General features: G+C 44.8%; 1 protein-coding gene across 1 annotated transcript; it reads left to right on the top strand.

Annotated features, from left to right (window-relative positions):
* Positions 1-1,936: 1,936 nt before the first annotated feature.
* On the top strand, positions 1,937-12,769 carry LOC132807524 (gastrula zinc finger protein XlCGF8.2DB-like). The gene is made up of 2 exons (XM_060821629.1): positions 1,937-2,037; positions 11,128-12,769. The coding sequence occupies exon 2, from the start codon at positions 11,527-11,529 to the stop codon at positions 12,448-12,450; it is 924 nt and encodes a 307-aa protein (XP_060677612.1). The 5' UTR covers positions 1,937-2,037; positions 11,128-11,526; the 3' UTR covers positions 12,451-12,769.
* Positions 12,770-25,132: the final 12,363 nt, after the last annotated feature.

Genomic DNA, 25,132 nt, shown 5'->3' on the forward strand with positions numbered 1-25,132 from the left:
ACAGCCATGGGGACCAAATTTGCACCCCAGTATGCCAACGCTTCATGCACAGTTTCGAACAAGGCTTTTTTTCTGCACAGGACCTCCAACCAACAATATACACTAGATATATGAATGACATTTCTTCCTCTGGACCCAAGGTGAGGAGTCACTGAAACAACGATCCTGTGGTATTAACAAGTTTCATCCCACCATCACACTCGTCACACTATTTAGTATCTGTCTCATTTTTGAACACATGCAGCTCTATCAAGGATGGATATCTCAGCACTTCTCTACACCGCAAACCCACGGATAACCTGACAGTGCTACACTTCTCTAGTGAAACATATTAAAACAGCCATTCCCTCTGGACAAGCCCTTCACATAAACAGGATCTGTTCAGGTGAGGAGGAACATGACAGACACTTTGAAGTACACAAACGTGCTCTCATTAGAACGGGGTACAATGCTCAACTCATCAACTGCCAGTTCCATGTGTCACAGCAAGAAACTGTAATGACTTCCTTTAGGAGACAGACATGAGCTGCAACCAAAATGGTACCCTTTGTTGTCCAGTACTTCTCAGGAGCCGAAACACTACGCCACATTCTTCGCAGCCTGCAACACATTATTGATGAGGATGAGCACCTCGCCAAGACCTTCCCCATGACTCCACTTCTCGCCTTCAAACAACCACTAAACTTTACACAGATAATTGTTCGCAGAAAATCACCTAGCCTTCAGGACAATACGATACAACTCTGTCACGGCAGATGATGAAAGACGTATCAGAGTGTTGACACGCTTACCACCATTACACATGGGGACACCACCCACCATGAGTGCAGCAGGTACTCATGTGACTCAGCCAGCATTGTTTACCTCATACGTTGCAGGCAACAATGCCCTGAGTCTTGGTATATTGGTGAGACCGAGCAGAGGCTACAGCAACAAATGAACGGACACTGCACAACAATCACCAGCTAGGAGTGTTCCCTCCCAGTTGAACCTTGGACCTTCGGGTGACCATCCTTCAAGGTAGACTTCAGGATAGGCAAAAAAGGAAAGTGGCTGAGCAGAGACTGATAGCCAAGTTCAAAATCCATGGAGGTGGCCTCAACCAGGACTGTAGGTTCATGTCACACTACAGGTGACACCACTACACTCTCTCTCTCTCTCACTCTCACTCACTCACTCACATACACCCTCACACAGACTTATACCCCATTATACTCTCTCACACACACATGATCACTCGGTTTCTCCTGCGCGCACACACACACAAATTTGTGGGTTGAATTTGTACTTGCAGAATCGCATTTTATTTTGCAGAAAAACGCATAAACGTAAGATTCTGTAATACCACGATAGAAATAGAATCCGTCTGACCTAACATTGGGACACAGACAGACTTTAACTTAACACCTTCAATGCATTATCTGATTGAGATGACACCTATTGTTAAAAGCTATCTTGAGAACGTAACTTTTGAAAAGTTCTGGGATTTACAGATGTAGGAATCAAAACTAACATGGTCATTCTAAAAGATGGTAGAGGTCAGCTGAAGTTGTTTAATATTACATCTCATGACACTGCAATCCTGTTGCTATAAAGTCTGTGTGTTATGATTCTGCTCCACAACCAACCGATGAAGAAGCAGCGCTTCGAAAACTAGTGATTCCAAATTAACCTGTTGGACTAAAACCTGGCATTGTGTGAATTTTAACTTTGAAAATCTGTCAGTAATGCCAACATCTCCGTACTGCGCATGCTACTCGGTGTCAGCAACCCAGTGCGCATGTTCCACGGTGTCAGCAAAACATTACGCATACTCACGCAAAAGGCGGAAACACTCCGTGATCTTGTTTTGATGGACCAATGAGAAGCTCTGGAGGACCGGATGGAGACTGGTCCTCCTGCCGATCACAGCAAACCCATTGTCTGGATGCGGAAGTAGGACCATGAACTTCTGAAGTTGCTGCTGCTGTTCCTCTCTCTCTGAATGAAGATTGAGCTTCACCCCAGACTGCAACTTCCTTCCTCTCTCCAACATCTGTGAGTACAGCACGCTCTTTTCTCAACCCCTTTTCCATTCAGGAACTGAAGGGAAACGGAGTGAATCCAGGGAGGGGAGAGACTCTGGGAAAGTTAGTCCAGGTCTTTTTTCAATGGAAAATACAGGAGAATTGACATTTCAGGCTCGAGCCTTGCATCAGAAATGATGTGTGGATGTACAAAGGAGTCTCTGCGTCCTTCTAATCCAGTCAGTGCAAGTTGTCAGACAAGTGCAGCAATAGTGAGCAAGGCAAGTGGGATATTAGCAAGAAGAATTGAGTTGAGAAGTGGGGACGCCTTCCTGCAGTTTGGGAGTAACTGAATATATCCAAGGCTGAGTTCATCTGATTTTCGAACAACAAAGAAGTGATGGTTATGGGGGAGGCAAGACCAGTACAAATCAGTTATAGAAACAGACCCTTCAGTCCAACTAATCCACGCTGACTATGTTCTCAAACTAAACTGGACCCACCTGCCTGTGTTAAACCTATATCCCTCTGAATCTTTTATATTGGAGTCATAGAGATGTACAGCACAGAAACAGACCCTTCGGTTCAATTTGTCCATGCCTACCAGTTATCCTAATGTAGTCTATTTGCCAGCCCCGGGCCCATATCCCTTCTATTATAGACCAATCCAAATGCCTTTTTAAATTCTGTAATTATACCAGTCTCCACCACTTCCTCTGGCTGGTCATTTCATATATGCACTATTGTGTGAAAAGGCTCCCCTTAGAGGTTCACCTACCTCCCAACTCCTTTACTCAGTGCTGTAATCGATGAAGGAAAGCATACCTTCAAGGAACTATGAACCTGCACTCCAAGGTCTCTGTTCAGCAACACACCCCAGGACTTTACCATAAAGTGTATAAGTCCTGCTCTGATTTGCTTTTCCAAAATCCAGTGCTTCACATTTATTTAAAATCAACTTCATCATTCATGTACTAATCCAAATGTCTTTTAAATGTTCTAACTGTATCTGCATCCACCCCTTTGTCTGGAAATTCATTCCACACACAAACCACTCTCTTGGGGACGGAATAAATGGAGACCGTCATGTCCTTTTATAATCTTTCTCCTCTCTTTCTTTCAAAATTTGCTCCGTAGTCTTGAATTCCCAGCCTAGAGAAAGGATTTTGGCCATTCACCTCATCTATACCCCTCACGATTTTATAATCCTCCTCTGCTCCAGTGGAAAAAATTCCAGCCTATTAACCTGAATGTAGGTATATTCATGGCAGGTCAGGCAGCATCCGAGGAGCTGCCTGACCTGCTGTGCTTTTCCAGCACCACTCTAATCTAGACTCTGGTTTCCAGCATCTGCAGTCCTTGTTTATACCCTTTAGATCATATCTACTTATGATCTGTTCAATGCTGGTGCAAACCTGACAGGCTAAATGGCCTATTCCTGCTCCCAATTTGCACACTCCTAGTCCAGGACAGCAAGAGACCATAAAACACAGGAGCAGAAATTAGGCCTCTCAGCCCATCAGGGCTGCTCCACTATTAGGTTCTGGCTGATCAGTTTCTCAATCCCATTCTCCCACTTTCTCTCTGTAACCCTCGATCCCCTTGATACTCAAGAACCATCTATCTACATCTGAAATCTACTCCGTGACCTGGCCTCCACAGCCTTCTGTAGCAATGAATTCCACATATTCACCACTCACCGGCTGAAAATGTTTCACCTTATCTTTGTTCTAAAAGATATTCCTTTTACTCTGATGCTGTGCCCTCAGGTCCTAGACTCTCCTACCAATAGGAACATCTTCCCCTGAACTCTGTCCAGGCCAGTCAGAATTCTGTCTGTTTCAATTTGATCTCCACCTCCCCGAGTGAGAGTCTGTTAATCAGGATGAACCACACCCTTCAGGATGAGTTACAGCAGGAATTAGGTTCAGCAAAGTCAGAATGGAGGAAGTGATTGTAGGATGGAGATTCTCAGCTTTTAGGGGATGAGAGAGGAAACAAAGTTCAATATAAATTAGAATTGATCGGATGGGCTGATGGGCCAAGGAGTGGCAGAATGAGTTTAATTTAGATAAATGTGAGGAGTTTCATTTTGTAAGGCAAATCAGGGCACGACCTACATAGTTAAAGGGGAGTGTTGCTAAACAAAGTGTCCTTGCAGGTTCATAATTCCTTGAAAGTGGAATTGCAGGGAGACAGGATAATGAAGAAGGCATTTGGTACACTTTCCTTTATTGGTCAGAGCATTGAGTACAGGGGTTGGGAGGTCATGTTAGGCCACTTTTAGAAAACTGTGTGCAATTCCAGTTGCCGCCCTCTGGAAGAATGTTGTGAAACTTAAAAGGGTTCAGAAAAGCTTTACAAAGATGTAGGCAGAGTTGGAGGGTTTGAGCGATAGGAAGATGCTGAATACGCCAGGGATAATTTCCCTGGAGCATTGGAGGCTGATGGGTGGCCTTAAAGAAGTTTATAAGGGGTATGGATAGGTTGGACAACCAAACTCTTTTCCCCATGGTAGGCGACTCCAAACCTAGAGGGCATAGGTTTCACGTGAAAGGGGAAAGATCTAAAACTGACCTGAGGGACAACTTTTTCACACGGGGTAGTGCATGTTTGGAATGAGCTGCCAGAGGAAGTGGGGAGGCTGCTACAATTACCCATCCAGATGCCTTTTAAACGTTGTATGTGAATAAGAAGGATTTAGAGGGATACAGGCCAAATGCTGGCAAATGGGATTAGATGAGTTTCGGATATCTGGTCAGCAAGGATGAGTTGGACCGAAGGCTGTGTTTCTGTGCTGTATGACTTTAATCATCTTGCGTGAAAGCAGAAGTGTTGTTGTGAAGAGTGGACTTTCAGAGCAGCTTTCAAAGATGTTTTGCCTTTACTGGAAGCAGAAGAAGTTACAATGAAATATTTAATTGGTGAGACAGCAACTGAGTACATGAGTACTTCTAGGATTTTGGTGGAATGTGGGAATTCATTGCACTGTGGGGGTGAAGTGCTTTAAGGCTTACCAGCAGTAAGGACAGTGTGCTGATTGGGGTGCCCAGTGAAGGGCTAGGTGGAATTTTGAGTTAAACTGCTCATTTCTGTTAGCCTTCGATGTTTTGTTTCCAATGCTATCCATCAGGAGCGGTGAATGAGTAACTGGTATTGTTAGAAGCCTTACAGTTTTCAGTACTGCAGGAATTGCATTATTTCATCAGCATTGTAAAGGTTACTGGCAGCAGCAGGAGGTGTGGGCTGTATTCACTAGAAATGATTAAGCATTTAGATAACATACATACAAGAGGGCTGGGGCGGGGGGGACTTGTCTTTTGATTTGCAGAAGGTGGGAGATTCTGGGAGCTGTGATCTGAGGCAAACACAACTGCGGTAAATCATAGAAGTCCTACAGCGTGGAAGCAGGCCAATCAGCCCATCAAGTCCATTCTGACCCCTCCAGAGAGCATCCTGCTCCCGCCCCCACCCCTCAGGGAATCAAGGGTAGTCGGGATAATGCAAGTAAGAAGAGGTGAGATGATGGATAGATCAGTCACGATCTTAATAAATGGTGAAGCAGCTTAACAGGCCAAATGGCCTCCTCCTGCTTCTATTGTGTCGAAACTATAACCCAGCATTTCCCATTGGCTAAGCCACCTAACCTGTACATCCCTGGGCACTATGGGCAATTTAGTAAGGCCAATCCAAATCAAGGTAGATAAGCAATGTAGTGATGTGGAAAATGGACATCAGAGAACAATAGAAAGGAACAAGGAGAATAAACGTACCAGCAATTAAAACTGGATTCAAAAGATTACAAACAATAAAACTAAAAGGTCAGTGTCTGACTGTGTGCTTGTTATGAAGGTGTAGAGGTACTGTACCTTGAAGAGAGTTTAAAAATCGAGCAGAACAAAGTGTTCTAAACAAGATGAGAATGTAATATTTGGTCAACACAAATAGAGCAACTGGGTTGCCATGAGGCACAAACAAATTTAAATTTGGCCAATCAGTTTAAATTTTGCCCCAAAATACCAAAGTCCAATCAAGTTTGAATTAAGTATTTTGATAATATTAACACCAATAAAATGATCCGATGTTTGGACTATAAAACTGGGCATTTCTGTGAGTTTTAAAATTCTCTGTTGGACGTAAAGAGTAAAGTTGTTAAATGTTTACTTTTAAATATTTACCTTTGGGATAGTTCTTTGCCTCTCGAACTTTTACAGATTACTGCATGGGGTGAATCATCTCTATATTGCTGGTTTAATTGAGCAGAGGGGGTTACCCGTGTCGTAATAGCGCTGCAACGTAACAAAAGTGAATGAATTGACTGCTCACATTGAAGAGAATAATTATGATCTGAGACTCCTTACAGAGACATAGCTTCAGGGTGACAAGGATTGGATCCTAAATATTGAGGGCAGATGTGGCATTCAAGTCGAATGCGAAGCTAGGTAAAGGTAGAGGGTTGACACTGCTAATCAAAGCAACTGACCACAGGGTAGTCTGGTGTCAGCTCGGATTTCTGGTTTCTTTGTCCTTGGTTGATCTTCCTGTTCCCACACAGTTGTTGTCTGTTCTCAGCTGTGCTTCATTTCTGCTGAAGCTTTAACCTCCTTTGACACCTTCTGGAACAATAAAACATTCACTCAATCAAAGTCCAACCTACAGTCTCCCAGCCTGTAAACCATCCAGACACAGAATCATATTACCAGAAAATATAACAGAAAAGCGAAAAATTAGAATTAAATAGGTGTTTGTGTTTGTTCATTGGCAAGTAAACTAGAAATAGGGGTCTGCTAGGATTCTTATAGTGCCCTAATTGAAGAATTCTCTCTCCCTTACATCTAAGTATTAGCACCCAGCTATGATTTATAACAATATTTACATCAACAGAAATAAAGCATCTGTTATGCAATACAGTATGGAACTAGACTTTTTCTCTCTCTCATGTACGCGACACACACACACCCACACACGTCTATGGGGTGTATTTGTATTTGCAGATACATTGTGCATTTTGCTCAAAAAATGCACAATCTGCAGGCAGACAATACATGAAATATTTTATAAATTCCACTTTGGAAATAGAACCAGTCTGACTCAAAAACTGGGATACAGACAGACTCTGGCCTCACACCTTTAATGCATTGCCTGAGTTGAGTTGTCATCTTTTCTAATAAAACCTTAAGTTATCTCGAGTAGGTGTCTTATTAGAAGTTCTGGGATTTACATATTAATGACACCAGCAACTCATTCTAAAAGATGAAAGACTTTACAATCCAGGGTTCTTCAATGTATCATTTCAGTGGCATGACTCTGTAATGTTTTGCTGTAAACTCCGTGTATTATGATCTTATACTCCACAACCACCTGAAGAAGGAGCAGCGCTCCAAAAGCTAGTGCTTCCAAATAAACCTGTTGGACAGGTGTCATGTGATTTTTATCTTTGCCCAGGTTAGGGTGGATTGGCCCTGCTAAATTACCCACAGTGTTCAGGGTTTTGCGGGTGTGGGAGAATTGTTAGAAGCGATTTGATGCCACCTTCTCGTGACTGTCTGTGTGAACTTTGGTATGTTCTCCCCCTTCTGTCTGCGCAGGTTACCTCTGGGTGCTCCGGTTTCCTCCCACAGTCCAAACATCAGCAGTTTCAGATGGATCGGATTCTTATGGTACCAAACTGGAGGAATTCTCTCTCCCTTACATCTAACTATTAGTACCCAACTCTGATTTATAACAACATTTACAGAAATAAAGCATTTGTTATCAAAATAGACATAGAGACAAACAGCATAGACATCAACATTTGCTTTCTCTCATGCATGCATATAAGTGTAAAGGGTGAATTTGTATTTGCAGAATTATATTTTTACACACATAGAACATTACAGCGCAGTGCAGACCCTTCAGCCCTCAATATTGCATCGACCTGTGGAACCAATCTGAAGCTCATCTAACCAACACTATTCCATTCTCGTTCAGATGCCTATCCAATGACCATTTAAATGCCCTTAAAGTTGGCGAGTCTACTACTATTGGAGGCAGTATGTTCCACACCTCTACTACTGAGTAAAGAAACTACCTCTGACCATCTGTCCTATATCTATCACCCCTCAATTTAAAGTTATATCCCCTCGTGCTAGCCGTTGCCATCCAAGGAAAAAGGCTTTCACTGTCCAGCCTAACTCTCTGATTATCTTCTGTCTCACTTAAGTCATCTTTCAACCTTCTCCCTAAAGAAAACAGCCGCACGCCCGTCAGCCTTTCCTCCTAAGACCTTCCCTCCATACCAGGTAACATCCTAGTAAATCTCCTCTGAACCTTTCCCAAAGCTTCCACATCCTTTCTATAATGCGGTGACCAGAACTGTACGCAATACTCCAAATCTGGCCGCACCAGAGTTTTGTACAGCTGCAGCATGATTTCATGGTTCTGAAACTCAATCCCTCTACCAACAAAAGCTAACACACTGTATGCCTTCTTAACAGCCCTATCAACCTGGGTAACTTTCAAGGATCTACGTACTTGGAAACAGAGGTCTCTCTGCTCATCTACACGACCAAGAATCTGACCATGAGCCCAGTACACTCATTCCTGTTGCTCTTTCCAAAGTGAATCACCTCACACTTTTCCACATTAAACTCCATTTTGAACCTCTCAGTCCAGCTCTGCAGCTTATCTATGTCCCTCTGTAACTGCCAACATCCTTAGTCAGTATGCACAACTCTACCGCCTTTAGTGTCATCTGCGAATTTACGAACCCACCTTCTATGCCCTCATCCAGGTCATTTATAAAATGATGAAGAGCAGTGGACCCAAAACAGATCCTTGTGGTACCTCACTAGTAACTGAACTCCAGGATGAATATTTCCCATTAACCACCACCCTCTGTCGTCTTTCAGCTAGCCAATTTCTAATGCAAAACTTTGATTTGTTCAAAAAATGCGCAAAATGCTGGCAGTCAATGCAGGCAGTGAATGCATATAATAGTTTGTAAATTTCACTTTGGAAACCGAACCTGTCAGATTCAAAATTGGGATACAGACTGACTGTGACCTCGTACCTTTAATGCATTGTCTGAGCTGAGGTGTCACCTTTTGTTACAAACCTTAAGTTATCTCGAGAAGGTGATTTGTTAGAAGTTCTGAGATTTACATATTAATGATTCCTACAACCCATTCTGAAAGATTAAAGACTGATGGTTTGCCACGTCTGTATGTTGAGTTTCTCTCTGGTGTTGGTGTCAATGCCTTGACCCCGTGCCTGGTCGTTTCTAAAGACGCTGTATTGCAGGTTTATCCTGAATTTAGACAGTTTTTCTTTGCTTTCCAAAATCAGATCTGCTCACACTGAGCAGTATCCCAATGTTGTGAAAGATGTGAACTTTCAGGTAGAGTTATTCAAAAGAGATGTTTTTACTTTTTTGGCCCTGTAAGATCCTGAATTAGCACCCTTCAGGAGAATTAGAGTGGAGTGAGAATGGATGGGGGGGGGAGAGGGTGGGATGGTGCTTTCAATTTTGTAGAATAACAAACGAAAAGATTGTTCTGCAGAAAAAGAATTGCTTGTTGTGAATTTCTACCCTGGACTGATGTGAAAGTGAAGATTTGAGACCGCCCAAGGAATCCCTTGTGGACTCAGACCTGTAAAGCCTCTCTCTTGGTTCGTCCCGGAAATCGTACTGTTTGGAAGTCTGGAATAAAAACTTGTTAGTTATGGACAGTTTAGTATAATTTTAGTTATCCCCTTTATTCACTAATAGCATCACTGTGACAACATAACATTGATACCTATAAGCTAAACTAACTAGGTTCTAATAATCTAGGAGAGTAGGTTACCAGCTGTCCAGATGCCCAGCAGGCGACTCCAATGTATTGATACAAAGTGGCTTCCTTTCTACAAAAGTTTGAAAAAGGAATTGCATGTTCTTAATTAGACAGATAACAGTGAAAGACAATAATTCATAAGGAAGAAAAGCTCATTGACAGATCTGTGAAGCTTGACTAATCACTCCTACAGGCCCGAAGCCATTCGTCAGGTGGGAAAAACAGCTGAGTTAGGCGCCTGCGAGCGAGATAAACTCCTCTCATAAAGAGGTATCAGTCTCAGCTAATTGGAGAGTTCACAAGATAACCTCGCACAGCTCACATGTCAGATACAGTTGTTTTATAAAACAGCTTCTTAGTAAGGAGGGCAAACGTTCAATCATAAAATGGTTTCCCGACACATTGTGCAAGAATCTCTTCAATATCCGACCGAGAATAATTTCTAAGCTGGGAGCAGACTCCTGCTTTTTAAGCCCTAAATCATTCTGTCCCTGAGGCTGAGATGTTACCGTGAGGTTTCATTTCAACTGATTCATTCGTCTTCGAATGGAACATGCCTTCTTTTCAAGTTTGTGATTGAAATTCGAATAAGACATAAGATCTGATTAGTTAGAATTGATAGTGGGGCAGTCTGTAAAGTCTGTAAAAACAGCAAGTAAGTTAAAGCTTTATCAATATTTCCTTTCACAGAGTTTGCATTTCATAACCAGAATTGGCTACTCAAAAGCACCAAAAAGTCTCGAAGCGCAATTAAAGTCAATCCATAGCAGCTAAGCACTAAGAGTTAATTTTCTACTGGATTCAACAGGCTCAGCACTAAAATGGTGTCCTTTTGAACTCTCAGGTCAGGGTTTTGTAACAGCAAAGATTTATTTTCTCTGGGACTGCCCTGCTTGCAAGGGGTATAAGAATCCATTATAACTGACAGCAACTGACCGTTAATTACAAAGCTTTTGATAGTACCGAGTTTCGTTTCAGGGTCAGAATCAAACACGGTCATTAATTTCACAAGGGAATGGCTGTGAATGTTATCACTTGGTGTCCTGTTCATACAGATTCACTGATGCTAAGGCAAACGTTCTTAATTGTCTTACAGCATCCTGTTATCACTTGGTAAGCCCAGGTGTCCCTATCTTTTGCATTCTTTCGGATCCCCCCTTTTCTGAGCCTTGCTGTCTGTCTATTTTCTAGTGCAATAAATGTGTTCTATAATTCAGCATTACATTGAGTCTAAATGTTTAAAGACAAGTTTTAAGGCTATAGACCTTCTCAGTGACAATGATGACTTTTGTAATCTCTTTTTACAGAGTATTTGATATGAAAACTGAAGTTTAAAAAACAACAGATGAAGGGCTTATGCCCAAAACACCGACTCTCCTGCTCCTCAGATGCTGCCTGACCTGCTGTGCTTTTCCACACTTTTCGACTCGGACTCCCAAGCGTCTGCTGTCCTCAATTTCAAGTCAATGTCTGACAGTCGTTCAGTCCATTGGGCCTGTAACGAGTTTTGACTAAGATTCTGTGAGAAGGAGCAAAGTTTTTTGGTCCCTGTTTCAGTACGTTTTCAGCATCAGTGGGACGGAATGAGAGATCCTACTGTTACAGTGCACTGAGTGTGGAACCTAAAACAGTTATTCAGCCTGGAAAGAGGAATTCACGGTGGGGAGGGACTGTACACGTGTTTGTGTACCGCTGAAGCTTCAGCCATGGAGAAACCCGAGGAATCCCTCCCCGTGGAGAAATCTTGGAAGTGTGGCGACTGTGGGAAAGGCTTCCATGTCCCGTCTGTCCTGGAGGCTCATCGGCGCAGTCACACTGGGGTCAGGCCATTCTCCTGCCCTGAGTGTGGGAAGGGGTTCAGCAGTTCCTCCACCCTGCTGAGGCACAGACGGGTCCACACAGGGGAGAGGCCCTTCAGCTGCTCCGAGTGCGGGAAGGCCTTCAGCAATTCCTCTGACCTACTGAAGCACCAGCGTGTCCACACCGGGGAGAGACCATTTGCCTGCCCAGAGTGCGGGAAGGGGTTCAGCAGTTCCTCCGCCTTGCTGACCCACCAGTGGGTCCACACAGGGGAGAAGCCCTTCAGCTGCCCCAAGTGTGGGAAGGCCTTCACCCAGGCCTTTTCCCTGCTGAGGCACCAGAGTGTCCACACCAGGGAGAGACCATTCGCCTGCCCAGAGTGCGGGAAGGGGTTCAGCGATTCCTCTGCCCTGCTGACCCACCGGCGGGTCCACACAGGGGAGAGGCCTTTCAGCTGTCCTGAGTGTGGGAAGGCCTTCACACATGCCTCCAACCTGCTGACCCACCGGTGGGTCCATACCAGGGAGAGGCCCTTCAGTTGCCCCGAGTGTGGGAAGGCCTTCAGCAATTTCTCCCACGTGGTGATCCACCGGCGGGTCCACTCCGGGGAGAGGCCATTCACTTGTCCTGAGTGCGGGAAGGCCTTCAGCAATTCCTCTGACCTACTGAAGCACCAGCGGGTTCACACCGGCGAGCGGCCCTTCAGCTGCCCTGTGTGTGGGAAGGCCTTCACCCAGTCCTGCAACTTGCAGAGGCACCAGCGGGGGCACCAGCGCTCCCAACAATCGGATTCTGCCGGTGAGGCTGCTGTGGGTCACCCCCAGGACTGAACCTCCTGCCCAGTCTGACAGTGGGAGAGTTGGTGGGCTTGTTTTGTTTTCTGCTGGACAGCACCCACTCCCACGGTGGCTCAGTGGTGAGTAGCATTGCCTCCCAGTGCCAGGGACCTGGCTTTGATTCCACTATTGGGGCAACTATCTGTGTGGAGTTTGCACATTCTCCTCCTGTGCCTGTGTGGGTTTCCTCTGGGTGTTCCGGTTTCCTCCCACAGTCCAAAGGTGTGCAGGCAGGGTGGATTGGCGAAGCTAAATTGTCCCAGTGTTCAGGGATGTGTAGGTGTGGTGTATTAGTCAGGGGAAATGTCGAGTAATAGGGTAGGGAAATGGGTCTGGGTGGGTTACTCTTCAGAGGGTCAGTTTGAACTTGTTGGGCTGAAGGACTTGTGTCCCCACTGTAGGGATTCTGTGATTCTATGAACGCTGCTGCTCGTTGAGCCCGGGACTGCGCATTCCCACTGAAACAATCTGCACAAACCTAAGCCTGCAAGGCCATTGGAGCAGAAGTTAGGCCATTCAGCCCATCGAGTCTGCTCTGCCATTCGTTAGAGACAAAAATAAACTGCAGATGCTGGAATCCAGAGTAGGCAAGCAGGAGGCTGGGAGAACACAGCAAGCCAGGCAGCAGCAGCAGTGAAGTCAGTGTTTCAGGTATTAACCCAAATCATTGACTTCTCTACCAGAAATGATTTACCAGGATGTTGCCGAGAGGTTGAATAGACTGGGGCTGTTTTCGCTGGAGTGTCAGAGGTTGTGGGGTGACCTTATATGGGCTTATAAAATCATGAGGGGTATGGATAGGGTAAATAATCTCCCTGGAGGTTGCACAGTCCAGAACCAGAGGGTTTATGGTGAGAGGGGAAAGATTTAAATGGGACCTAAAGGGCAACCTTTTCATCCAGAGGGTGATGCATGTATGGAATGAGCTGCCAGAAGAAGTGGTGGAGGCTGGTACAATGACAGCTTTTAACTGGCATCTGGATGGGGACATGAATAGGAATGGTTGAGAGGGATGTAGGCCAAGTGCTGGAAACCGATCCTTTGGTCCAACTCATTCATGCTGACCAGATATCCGAAATTACTCTAGTCCCGTTTGCCAGCACTTGGCTTGTATCCCTCTAAACTCTTCCTGTACATACACCCATCCAGGTGCTTTTCGATTAGATTCCCTGCAGCTTGGAAACAGGCCCTTCGGCCCAACACGTTCTCACCGACCCTCCGAAGAGTAACCCACCCTAACACTACAGGCAACTTAGCATGGCCAATTCACCGAACCTGCACATCTTTGTGACTGTCGGAGGAAACCCGCGCAGACATGGGGAGAGTGTGCAAACTCCACACGCAGTTGCCAGAGGCTGGAATCGAACCTGGGAACCCTAGTGCTGTGAGGCAGCAATGCTAACCACTGAGCCACCGTGTCACCCAAGGCTTGTGCATGTTGACATTGTCCCAGCATCCACTACTTCCTTTGGCAGCTCACTGCATCCATGCACCACCCTCTGTATGAAAAAGTTGCCCCTCGCGTCCCTTTTAAAATGTTTCTCCTTTCACTTTAAACCTATTCCCGCTAGTCCTGGACTCGCAGGGAAAAGACCTTGACTATTTACCCTATCCGTGCCCCTCATGGCTTTTTAGACCTCGATAAGGCAACCCCTCAGCCTCTGAGACCCCAGGGTAAACAACCCCAGCTTATTCAGCCTCTCCCTGTCCCTCCAAACCTTTCCTACTCATGCACTTATCCAAATGTCTTTTAAATGTTGTAATTGTGCCCATGTCCACCACTTCCTCTGGAGGTTCATTCCACACGTGAACCACACTCCCCACATGTCTTTTTGTCAATCTCTCTTCTCTCACTAAGTTTGTGCCCCCTGGACTTGAATCTCCCATTCTAGCGAAGAGACAATTACCATTAACCCTATCTATGCCCCTCATGATTTTACAAAACTCACCTCTCAACTTCCTCTGCTGCAGCGGAAAAAAAAATCCAGCCTTAATTCCAATTCGCTAATAATAGTGCAGCAATGATTTCAGGTCTTTGTGTGTGTCAAGGATCTCTCCTTTCTAAGCCAATGCAGTCCCTCTTATGTTCACCTGATCTTAAAATGAATGGTGCCCTATTCATTTAAAATGTGTGTTTTCTGGGCAAAGTCAGTCCTGGTGGGGAAATAGCCGGTGACGTCTTATTCTGGGAGGCTGCTTCTGACCAGGTTTAGATTAGATTAGACTAGATTACTTACATTGTGGAAACAGGCCCTTCAGCCCAACAAGTCCACACCGACCCTCCGAAGAGCAACCCACCCAGACTCATTCCCTCTGCACCTAACACTACAGACAATTTAGCACGGCCAATTCACCTGACACACTTTTGGCCTGTGGGAGGAAACCCACACAGCCATGGGGAGAATGTGCAAACTCCACACAGACGGTTTGTATGCTCTGTTTTGAGATGTAGGAGTAGAATTTCACAATAAAAGATGAATGCAGCCTTTATTCATGACTCATTATTAAAGACACTTTCTGCATTTACAAATGTGATTCAGAAGCTTCTACAAATGAATCTTTAATGTCAGTCAGGATTTTGAGAGTCACTGTGGCTCTGTCACAGCACAGGGGAGGACTCTTTTTCAGACAGAAAAGAATCCTGCAGAAAACTCTCCCACATCAGATGACCAAAACCAACATGTTTGTAACAAGCTGTGAAACTTGAAAGGGCTCTGAAAAGATTGACAAGTATGTTGGTAGGGTTGGAAGGTTTGAGCCACAGGAAGGGATTGAATAGGCAGGGGCTATTTTCACTGCAACATCGGAGGCTGAGGGGTGACCTCAGATTTATAAAATCCATGAGGATCTTTTAGGCAGAGGTATCCCAGGAGTGATAAATTTGGCCAAACCACAAGGTCTTTTCCCCTGGGTGGGGGGAATCCAGAACTAGAGAACAGAGGTTTGGGTGAGAGGGGGAAAATTTAGAAGGGACCTCAAAGGGACAAGTTTTCTCACACAGGGTGGTGCATGTACAGAATGAGCTGCCAGAGGAAGTGGTGGAGGTTGGTACAATTACAACATTTAAAAGGCATCTGGATGGGTACATGAGCTAAATGCTGACAAATGGGAGTAGATTAAATTTTGGATGTCTGGTCAGCATGGACGAGTTGTACCGAAGGATCTGTTTCAGTGCTGTACATCCCTACGACTAGGCCCCTCGGGTTCACACACAAAGAAACTGTCAGCAACGTTGGGTTTCAGAGTTCGGTTGAAGTAATGTGGTATCTTTTAGAGACTTCGACTCAAAAGAGATGCACAGCAGGGAAACAGACCCTTCAGTCCAACTTGTCCATGCTGGCTGTATATCCTAAATTAATCTCATCCCATTTGCCAGCACTTGTCCATATCCCTCTAAACTCTTCCTATTCATGTTCCAATCCAGGTGCCTTTTAGATGTTGAAATTGTACCAGCCTCCACCACTTCCTCTGGCAGCTCATTCCATACACACACCACACTCTCCGTGAAAAGGTCTCCCCTCAGGTCCCTGTTAAATCTTTTCCCCCTCATCATAAACCTCTCGTTTTGGATTCCCCACCCCAGGGAAAAGATTTTGACTATTTACCCTATCTGTGCCCCTCAATTTTATAAATATCTACCAGGTCACTCCTCAGCCTCTGATGTTCCAGGGAAAATACCTGCAATTTATTCACTCTCTCCCTCTAACTCAAACCCTCCTACCTCAGAATCATCCAATCATTTCAAGTTTCACTACATCCTTTCTGGAGACACAATTTGCAGGTGTACAGTGTTATGGACCAGGCCAGATCCCCTCAAAACATTCTAGGAAGGTAGCCCAGGCCCTAACTTTTTTTAGTTGTTTCAGGCAGAGGTACCTCAGGAGTGATGTAGCTGGTCAAATCACTTGGCTTCGAGGAAAACAATTTACTTACACACCGCCGAATGAAACAAAAGCAAAAGGAATCAGAATTTAGAATAGCAGCCATTTATAAACCCGACCGTCACGACCTCCCCACAACTTAAGAAAGCAGCTGTTCAGATTTCCTGAAACATTCTCATAAACACACCCCCACGGCAAAAAAGAATGGTCAGTTCAAACACAGATTCTTAGAGGAGAGATTTTAGTGAGAGAGAGTCAGCCAGAAACATTTGTTGGAATCAGGGAACCTTTCTCCCCCCAGTAGCTTCAGACAGACTGCTTGCTCAAACTCAAACCAAATCAGGGTTAACAAAAAGGAGAACCGTCCTTTCATCGTACAAGCGTTTTAGAAAAAAAAAGTCTCAAACCCTTTTTCCCGATTGTTGCCTTAGCCAGTATCTGTTAGCCATTAGCAAAGTCCCTAACCCCAGATGAATCAGAACCTCTGCCTTTTACAACCTCTCTTCAAAAAAAAACCAAGAACAACATCATCTTAAAGGAGCAGCATTGTCACAACAGAGAGCACCTGAACTGAAACATTTGTATTGAAAGGCCAGACAGTTAGCAGGCTAAGACAACAGTTCTTCAATTTAGCCAATCAATTTAAACCAGGCCCTTTGGCTTCCAAAAACCTGTTAAATTTCAATCTGATGGTTTTGAAAACAGAGAAACAATCCTATCATAAAAAAGAAAGATATGTCATCAAGGGTACAAAAGGGGGCAGTTGGACAGAAGCCTGAGCTAAACAAGGAACAAAGAAAGCTACGGCACGGGAACAGGTTCTTTGGCCCTCCAAGCCTGTGCCAACCCAGATCCTCTATCTAAACCTGTTGCCTGTCTTCTAAGGATTTGTATCTCTCTGCTCCCTGCCCTTTCATGTATCTGTCTAGATACATCTTAAATGACACTATCATGTCCGCCTCTAAGACCTCCTGTGGCTACGCGTTCCAGGCACCCACCACCCTCTGCATCAGGAACTTGACACGCATATCCTCCTTAAACTTTTCCCCATTCACCTTGAACTTGTGACCCCCACCTAGTAATTGTGTCTCCCACTCTGGGAATAAAAGCTTCTTGTTCTCTACTTCGATTAGATACACTATTGTATGGAAACAGGCCCTTCAACCCTTCAAGTTCACACCAACCACCTGAAGAGTAACCCACCCAGAGACATTCTCCTACCCTTTACTTACCCCTGACCTGGCAACTTAGCATCACCAATTCACTTGACCCACACATCTTTGGATTGTGGGAAGAAACTAAAGCACCTGGAGGACAAACAATCAGAGACGGGGAGAATGTGCAAACTCCACACACATGCCCAAGGCGGGATTAAATCCAGAGGCCTGGTGCTGAGGCAGAGGTGCTAACCACTGAGCCACCATGCCACCCCATGGTTTGTAGATCTCATTCAGGTTCCCCCCCTCAATCCCCATCTTTCTAATGAAATAATCCTAATCTACTCAACCTCTCCTCATAGCTAGCGCCCTGTTTACCAGGCAACATCCTGGTGAAACTCCTCTGCACCCTCTCCAAAGCATCCACATCCTTTTGGTAATGTGGCAACCAGAACTGTGTGAAGTATTCCAAATGTGGCCGAACCAAAGTCCTATACAACTGTGACATAACCTGCCAACCCTTGTACTCAATCTCAGGGAAGGAAAGCATTCCATATGCCTTCGTGACCACTCCATTGACCTGTGTTGCCACCTTCAGGGTACAATCGACTGAACACCCAGATCTCTAACTCCCCCTCACGAGAGCTAAGAGTCCTCAGTTCTATTGAGGGGGGGAAATTGGCTGTCAGTCATCTCTGTATTAGAGAATGCATCATTTTAAAAAAACTGAGAAGGACATTCCTGAGAGAAGATTCAACAGAAGGCGGCACAGAGTATTCCAAACGACACGGAACCTGGCTGTAATCTGAGAGACTAAATTCTATTTTTTGTTACGAGAGGGAATCATATTTATTGGATCAGCATATCACAAGAAACTTGTTTTATTCCGGAACAGTCAGTAGTTAGAAGGGATTTATTCGGTTTGTTAATAGTTTAGTTCATCTGTTCACCGTTACTGTTGGATAAATAAATGGATTTTTGTTGATTTTAAAAAGTGCCAGGGATTTATTTTTAAACTTTAGAGCAGGTTACACCACTTTTCACATTAATTTTACAGATTATAGGGCGATGCACTTCTCTTTGGATCGCTGGTGGGGTGGGAGTTGGTGTCAGCTTTCGCTTTCTAACAGTATTGACGTGATGTCATGCTGAATGCAGTGGAGTCAATATTAATCCCAGCGTCCTGCTCTGGTTGTGGGTGAATCGCCTTAATTTGGCCACTGACTCAGAAACAACACACAGAACCAACTGCTGAAACAATGATTCACACTTCATTGCATATAGCAACCAAAGCTAAAAACCCTCAAGTAAGCAAGTTCAGCCTCACCGCTGCCACCCTCCCCCAACCCCGGCTATCACCTGATTGCTGGCAGAATTTAACCGAGTTTCCATCGACAGTGCCCATCTCTGGAAGTGTCAAGGGGTTTGAAGCAATTTTGTTCTTCCAATACTGCTGCTGCATCGTTCTGGAACGAGCACATGGAACAATACAGCACAGTTCAGACCCTTCAGCCCTCGGTGTTGTACCAGCCTTTTATCCAACTTGAAGATGAGACTAGCCTGCACATCCCTCAATTTACTGCCGTGGATGCTCTGGGAGAGGATGCAGAGAAGGTTCACAAGGACGTTGCCTCTCATGAAAGCAAAAATCCTCTTTGGATTTCTTTTGATTAGCGTAAACAGGTACTAATGTGGGTCTTCTGTAAAAGCAAAGTTGCATAAAGCAAACGTGCGATAAGTGGGGGATATCAGTTTGCTGATGAGGGATGGGAAGGGACGATGAAGAAGGGTGGGTGGAGGCTCAGGCAGAGCGAAAACACTGAGCTGACCAGCCGGGCCCTGTGCTGGAGACTCAATGGGACAGAGACAAATGTATCTATTTCAGATCCACCTGCAGGGGTTGGACAAACATTACGTTTCACCCAGGATAAAAATGTCCTCCATCTGCTCCTGCAATTCAATTCTGTCAGACAGCACTGGTAGTAAAGTGGGTGTGAGAGCAGCAAGTCCGGCAAAAAGGATCCTCTTGCCCTTCCCACTTCACCCACTAAATAGGGTTCAAGGGGTGACTCAGCGGCAGTAACAGCAGAATATACTGGCACTAGAGTGTGTCCAGCAGAGATTCTCACGATCGATCCCTGGAATGGTACGATTAACATACGATGAATGGCTGATGGTCCTGGGATTGTACTCATTAGCGTTCAGAATGTTGAGGAGAGATCTAATAGAAACTTACAAGATTATGCTTGGCTTAGAAAGGGTGGATAGTGGGAAGTTGTTTCCATTAGGCGGAGGAGACTAGGATCCAGGGACACAGGCTGATAATTAGAGGGGGTCAATTTAGAACAGAAATTAGGAGACATTTCTTCAGCCAGAGAGTGTGGGCCTGTGGAATTTATTGCCAGCGAGCCCAGTGGAGGCCAGGACATTAAATATCTTCAAGGCAGAGATTGATAAATTCTTGATTAAGGAATTAAGGGCTACGGGGAGAGTGTGGGTAAATGGAGCTGAAATGCCCATCAGCCATGAGTAAATGGCAGAATGGACTCAATGGGCTGAATGGCCTTACTTCCACTCCTATGTCTTATGGTCTTAATTCATTGATGTTGACTAGATATTCTAAATTAATCTAGTCCCATATGCCAGCACATGGCCCATACCCCTCTGAACCCTTCCTATTCAGAAACCATCCAGATGCCATTCACATATTGTAATTGTACCAGACTCTACCATTTCCTCTGGCAGCTCTTTCTTTACGCTCACTACTCTCTGAGTTAAAAAGTTGCCCTTAGGTTTCTCTTAAATCTTTGCTCATCCACGTCATCCTAAAACTATTACACTTTAGTTCTGGACACCCCCAGACCCAGGGGATAATACCTTGTCTATTTATCCAATCCATGCCTTTCATGATTTTATAAATGTATACAAACGCCTCTGCCACACTCGGGAAAACAGCCCAAAACAATTCAGCTCAAACCCTCCAACACTGGCAGCATCCTTGTAAATCTTTTCTGAACCCTTTCAAGTTTCACAACGTCCCTTTGATAGGAGAGAGACCAGAATTGCACACAATATTCCAAAAGTGGCCTAACCAATGTCCTGTACAGCCACAACATCACCTCCCAACTCCGATACACAGAGGATTGGGAAAGTTGTATTTTGTGGGTTTTGAAATCTGGGAAAGAATGGAGGTATAACCTGAACTTTTGAGGGTCAGCTTGGAAGCATCAACACTTTGGGGGGTGGGGGGGGTGGTGCAGGAAGAAAAGATGAGGGAAGGAAGCCAAATGTGCTGCAGCCAACACAGAGGAAGAACAGAGGATGTAAAACTGTTGCAGCCAGCTTGAAACTGCAATGTGGATCATTGCATGTGCTCTACTTGAACCTGATGCATTTATTTGTGAGAATCAGATGCATTTTAAAAATAAAAATAAGGTATCGCCCCTTCCCCATTTGCTATTATCCGTCCCTCCTCACCCGGGTAATTAAGACATACCTGAGTTGGCAGAGTAGATTCCCGCCTTGGATTCACTCCAGTTGCTACAAGTGAACAGATTCCCCCCTCCCTCTCTCCCTCCCAGGATGAGGAGTTGCCCAGAGGAGGGTGTTTCACATTGAAACTGATACAGCCACTTCAGCGTTGTGATGTCAAAAATGGGGCAGGGAGCGGGGACAGGCCAACAGCGGAACTCTGCAGCAGATGGAAGGAGAGCAGTTTGCAAAAATCCCTTCCCTTCAAAAGAATCCTCACAGTGTGGAAGCAGGCCACTCGAGCCAACAAGTCCAAACCAATGTTCTGAATGGTAATTCACCCATACTCCTTCCCTTATTGCCCTACATTTATCCCAGAGTAATACACCGAACTTACACATCTTTGGACACGATGAGGGAATTTAGCATGGCTAATCCACCCTTGAAGATCTGGATCCCAGGCGGGACCCCTCCGTTTTGAGATTGGTCAAAGAATGAATGGAATGCAGACTGTACAAAGCAAAGTTATCAGTTTCATAAAGCAAGGCAGTCTGACGCAATTCTGTCCAGCAACACAGAAGTTAAAGCTTCTGTGCTCCGTGGTGAAATTACAGAATTACTTTCGAAAATTACACATCATTTACATGTTTTCTAAGAGACAGCACAGCCTTAAAATACCAATCAAATGTAATAAGATGACATGATTGACAGCAGCTTAGTCCAATATTTCCTAGGAAACAGACTGTTTTACTCTCAAAATCATCCCGTGCTTGCTAGTTCAAGGTTAGTTCGAATACCAAATTCATATGATTCATATTATTCAACTCCATTGTTTTCTTTTCCCCAAAGCTAACCAACTCAGCAAAGCAGCAATTCAAGTTCACAGTGTCAAATCATAACCTGAAGCCATTTTAAAGTGAAAAGCCATTTTGTGGTTAATAAAAACCTACATACACCTGTTGCTCCTAACAAGAGCCTAAATTCAAATTTTAAATTCTCATCTCCCCCTGGATTCATCTCCATCATTGCAAGCTCATCAGACGAGCCCCTTGTAAGGTGGGGGGTGGGGGGGGTGGGTTGTGGGGGTGTTGGGGGGTGTGGGGGGGGGGGGGGGGGGGGGTGGGGGGGGGGGGGGAGTGGATGATAATAAAGATCGAACTTGCCCTGCTGTATGGATTTGCCATTGCCAGCATTGGTGCACAAGGAGGAACAGTTTACCTGTGAATCCTGAGCAACCAGAGACTGTGCACCAACTATACCAGGAAGATGTCCTCGTTTGCTGAGGGACTGAACATTACCAAGAATGACTATTGCAGTGGTCAGAGACTGAACAGTTCATTTACAAAGCAAGTCTAAACGGTCTTTACCCTGTAAAGGTGTTGTGTGCCAGTTTGATACCAGTTGTGCTGTGGGCTACCCTGGTAAGCCTTGCCCCATCCAAATAAGTCACACCGCAAAAGAGAAGATAGGGAAATGTTATCTTTCGGATACAATTTGTTTCTTCAAAGTCACAATAGAATATTTGGCAGGGACGAATGTACTGACCTCAGCAAAAGACTTTTTGACCCCAAATGGCACCAATGTCTTCCCAATTATGGGATGGGTGGTACTTTTCTGGGACAATAACCGCATCTCTTACCAAAAGACTCATTTATTGAACAGCCTCAAGGAAGTCACAAAGGTAGGCATGCCTCTTATTTGCAAGGTCCCTCCCTTACCTACATGAAACCTGGTTATTATTTTGAATAAAGTAAGTACTCCTCGTGCTGTAACTGTAGGAACATAGTCTCCCCTGAGTTTTGCACAGAATGGAAGAATCCAAAAGCTCTACAAAACAGGAATATCACACTTTGGGATATGCAGCTCTCAGTGACTTTTTTTTGTAGAAGGATTTTCAGGAGTTATTAGCCATCAAAACCGTATTTATATCGTTTGTGGTCTCACCCTTTTGGGTAATGAGACAACTGCTGCTTTATTGAGATCAGGATTTAAAATTTGAATTTAGGAGCAACAGGTGTATGTAGGTTTTTATTAACCACAAAATGGCATTTCAATTTTAAATAATATTTTAAAATAATATAACAAAATGGCTTCAGGTTATGATTTGACATTGAACTTGAATTGCTGCTTTGCTGAGTTGGTTGGATTTAGAAATAAAAGAGAACAATGGAGTTTGCATAATATGAATCATAAGTAATTTGGTATTCGAACTAATCTTGAACTAGCAAGCATGGGATGATTTTGCACGTAAAACAATCTGTTTCCCAGGAAATATCATTGGACTAACCTGCTGTCAATCATGTCACCTTATTACATTTTATTGGTCTTTTCTTGTCATTAAGGCTGTGCTGTCTCAAAAATAAATAATGTGTAATTTTCAAATGTAATTGTGTAATTTTGCCACGTAACATAGAAGCTTTTAACCTGAGTTGCTGGACAAATCTGTGCTAGGCTGCCTTATTTCATTAAGCTGATAACCTTGCTTTAAACAGATCGTACTCCTCGTGATTCTTTTGACCGATCTCGGGGGTCCAGACCTTCACCCTAACCTGCAGAACCCCGAACACTATGGATACACTTACCTCGGCCAGTCCACTCTAACCTGCACATCTCTGGACACTGCGGGTAAATTAGCATGGTCAACATACACTAACCAGACCATCCTTGGGCATTATCAGTAATTTAGCATGGCTGAGCCCCCCTAACCTGCACATCACTACACTGTGTGGGGAATGAAGCTCGGCCAAGGCCGGGGTTACCACGAGGTTGGAATTCTCTCCCAGAAATGACAGTTGATGGTGCCCTCACCAAGATGGCCGCCCGCGCTCCCCGCCCCAAGACAACATGCGCCTTGCCCTCACAAAGATGGCGCCCGGTTGCCAGGCAACTCGCCGGTGAAGTAAACACTGGGCCTGTGGGGCTTTTATTTGCGGCCTGCGGCCTCCCCCTAGGAGTTTATAAACTCCCCAGTCTCCCTCCTCCCGCGGTTCCCAATCCTACCCTGTCTCACTGTCTCCTCTCCCTGGGGGCAGGAGCCAGGTCTTGGCGCTCGGACCTGGCGACCTCCCCGGGATGTTTCTGAAACCTGGTCCTGTTCTGAAGAAGGATCACCGGACCCGAAACACGTCCTCACATTTCTCTCAACACGAGCTGCCGGACCTGCTCAGCTTTTCCAGCGGTTTCTGTTCTTGTTCCTTCAGCCGCCGGCGCCATTCCTCTCCCACACTCAGTAACATTGTCTTTGTCCGGCCGCGGGACCTACACTGCACATGCGCCAGTAAACAAGGGGCGGGTCCCGCCGTGACGTCATGGCGCGCTGAGGGGGCGTGGTTGGGGAGACCACCAAACAATCGGAGACAATGGGGGCGGGGCGATCGTTTTGCCGGCCCCCAGCCGCCAGAAAGGTGTTATTTAAAAAGTTTCAAAGTAGCTTTTTAAAAACTTTTCAGCCAGTTGTGAAATGTTATTCTAGACCTCTGGAAGGGTCAAACATTAGGAAAGTTTCAAACATAAACAAAGGGATAGTAAAAACGATAAATAAAAATAGGTAAGTTAACTTACAAAAGAAACCTCGCACTAAATATCAAAAAGGACAGCAAAAGCTTCTGTTGGTATGTTAATGGGAACAGAGTCGCTGAGCTAAGTGTGGTACCTTGGAAGATGAGAACTGTGAGTTCATGGGGGAACAATGAAGTGGCAGAGATGATCTCAGTTTTTATGTTGGCAGACAACAGAACTATTCCTATTAGAATTGGCAAGTCTGGGGCTATAGAAAGAGTAGAACTTAAACAATCAACATTGAGAGGGTAAAGGTACACAGCAAGCTATTTGGATTGAGGACAGACAAGTCGACTGGTGCTGATGGCCTATATCCTGGTTCCTGAAGGAAGTGGCAGTGGAGATAGTGAATTCATTACTTACAAAATTCCAAAGATCTCTGAACATGGGAAAGATTCATTGTGTTTATTTAAGACTGATATATATATATATATATATATCTTGATTGTCAAGGGGATCAAAGGTTACGGGAAGAAAGCTGGAGAATGGAGTTGAGAAACATCTCAGCCATGATTGAATGGTGGAGCAGACTCGATGGGCTGAATGGCCTAATTTCTGCTCCTGTGTCGTATGATCTGATGGTTCGATTGGATTGGAAAAATGCTAATG

Source organism: Hemiscyllium ocellatum (assembly GCF_020745735.1).
Source record: "Hemiscyllium ocellatum isolate sHemOce1 chromosome 27 unlocalized genomic scaffold, sHemOce1.pat.X.cur. SUPER_27_unloc_18, whole genome shotgun sequence".
Lineage (NCBI taxonomy): Eukaryota > Metazoa > Chordata > Chondrichthyes > Orectolobiformes > Hemiscylliidae > Hemiscyllium > Hemiscyllium ocellatum.

What these genes read in the sequence shown, in the direction of transcription:
- LOC132807524 (XM_060821629.1), top strand. Translation starts at nt 11,527, where the DNA reads ATGGAGAAACCCGAGGAATCCCTCCCCGTGGAGAAATCTTGGAAGTGT.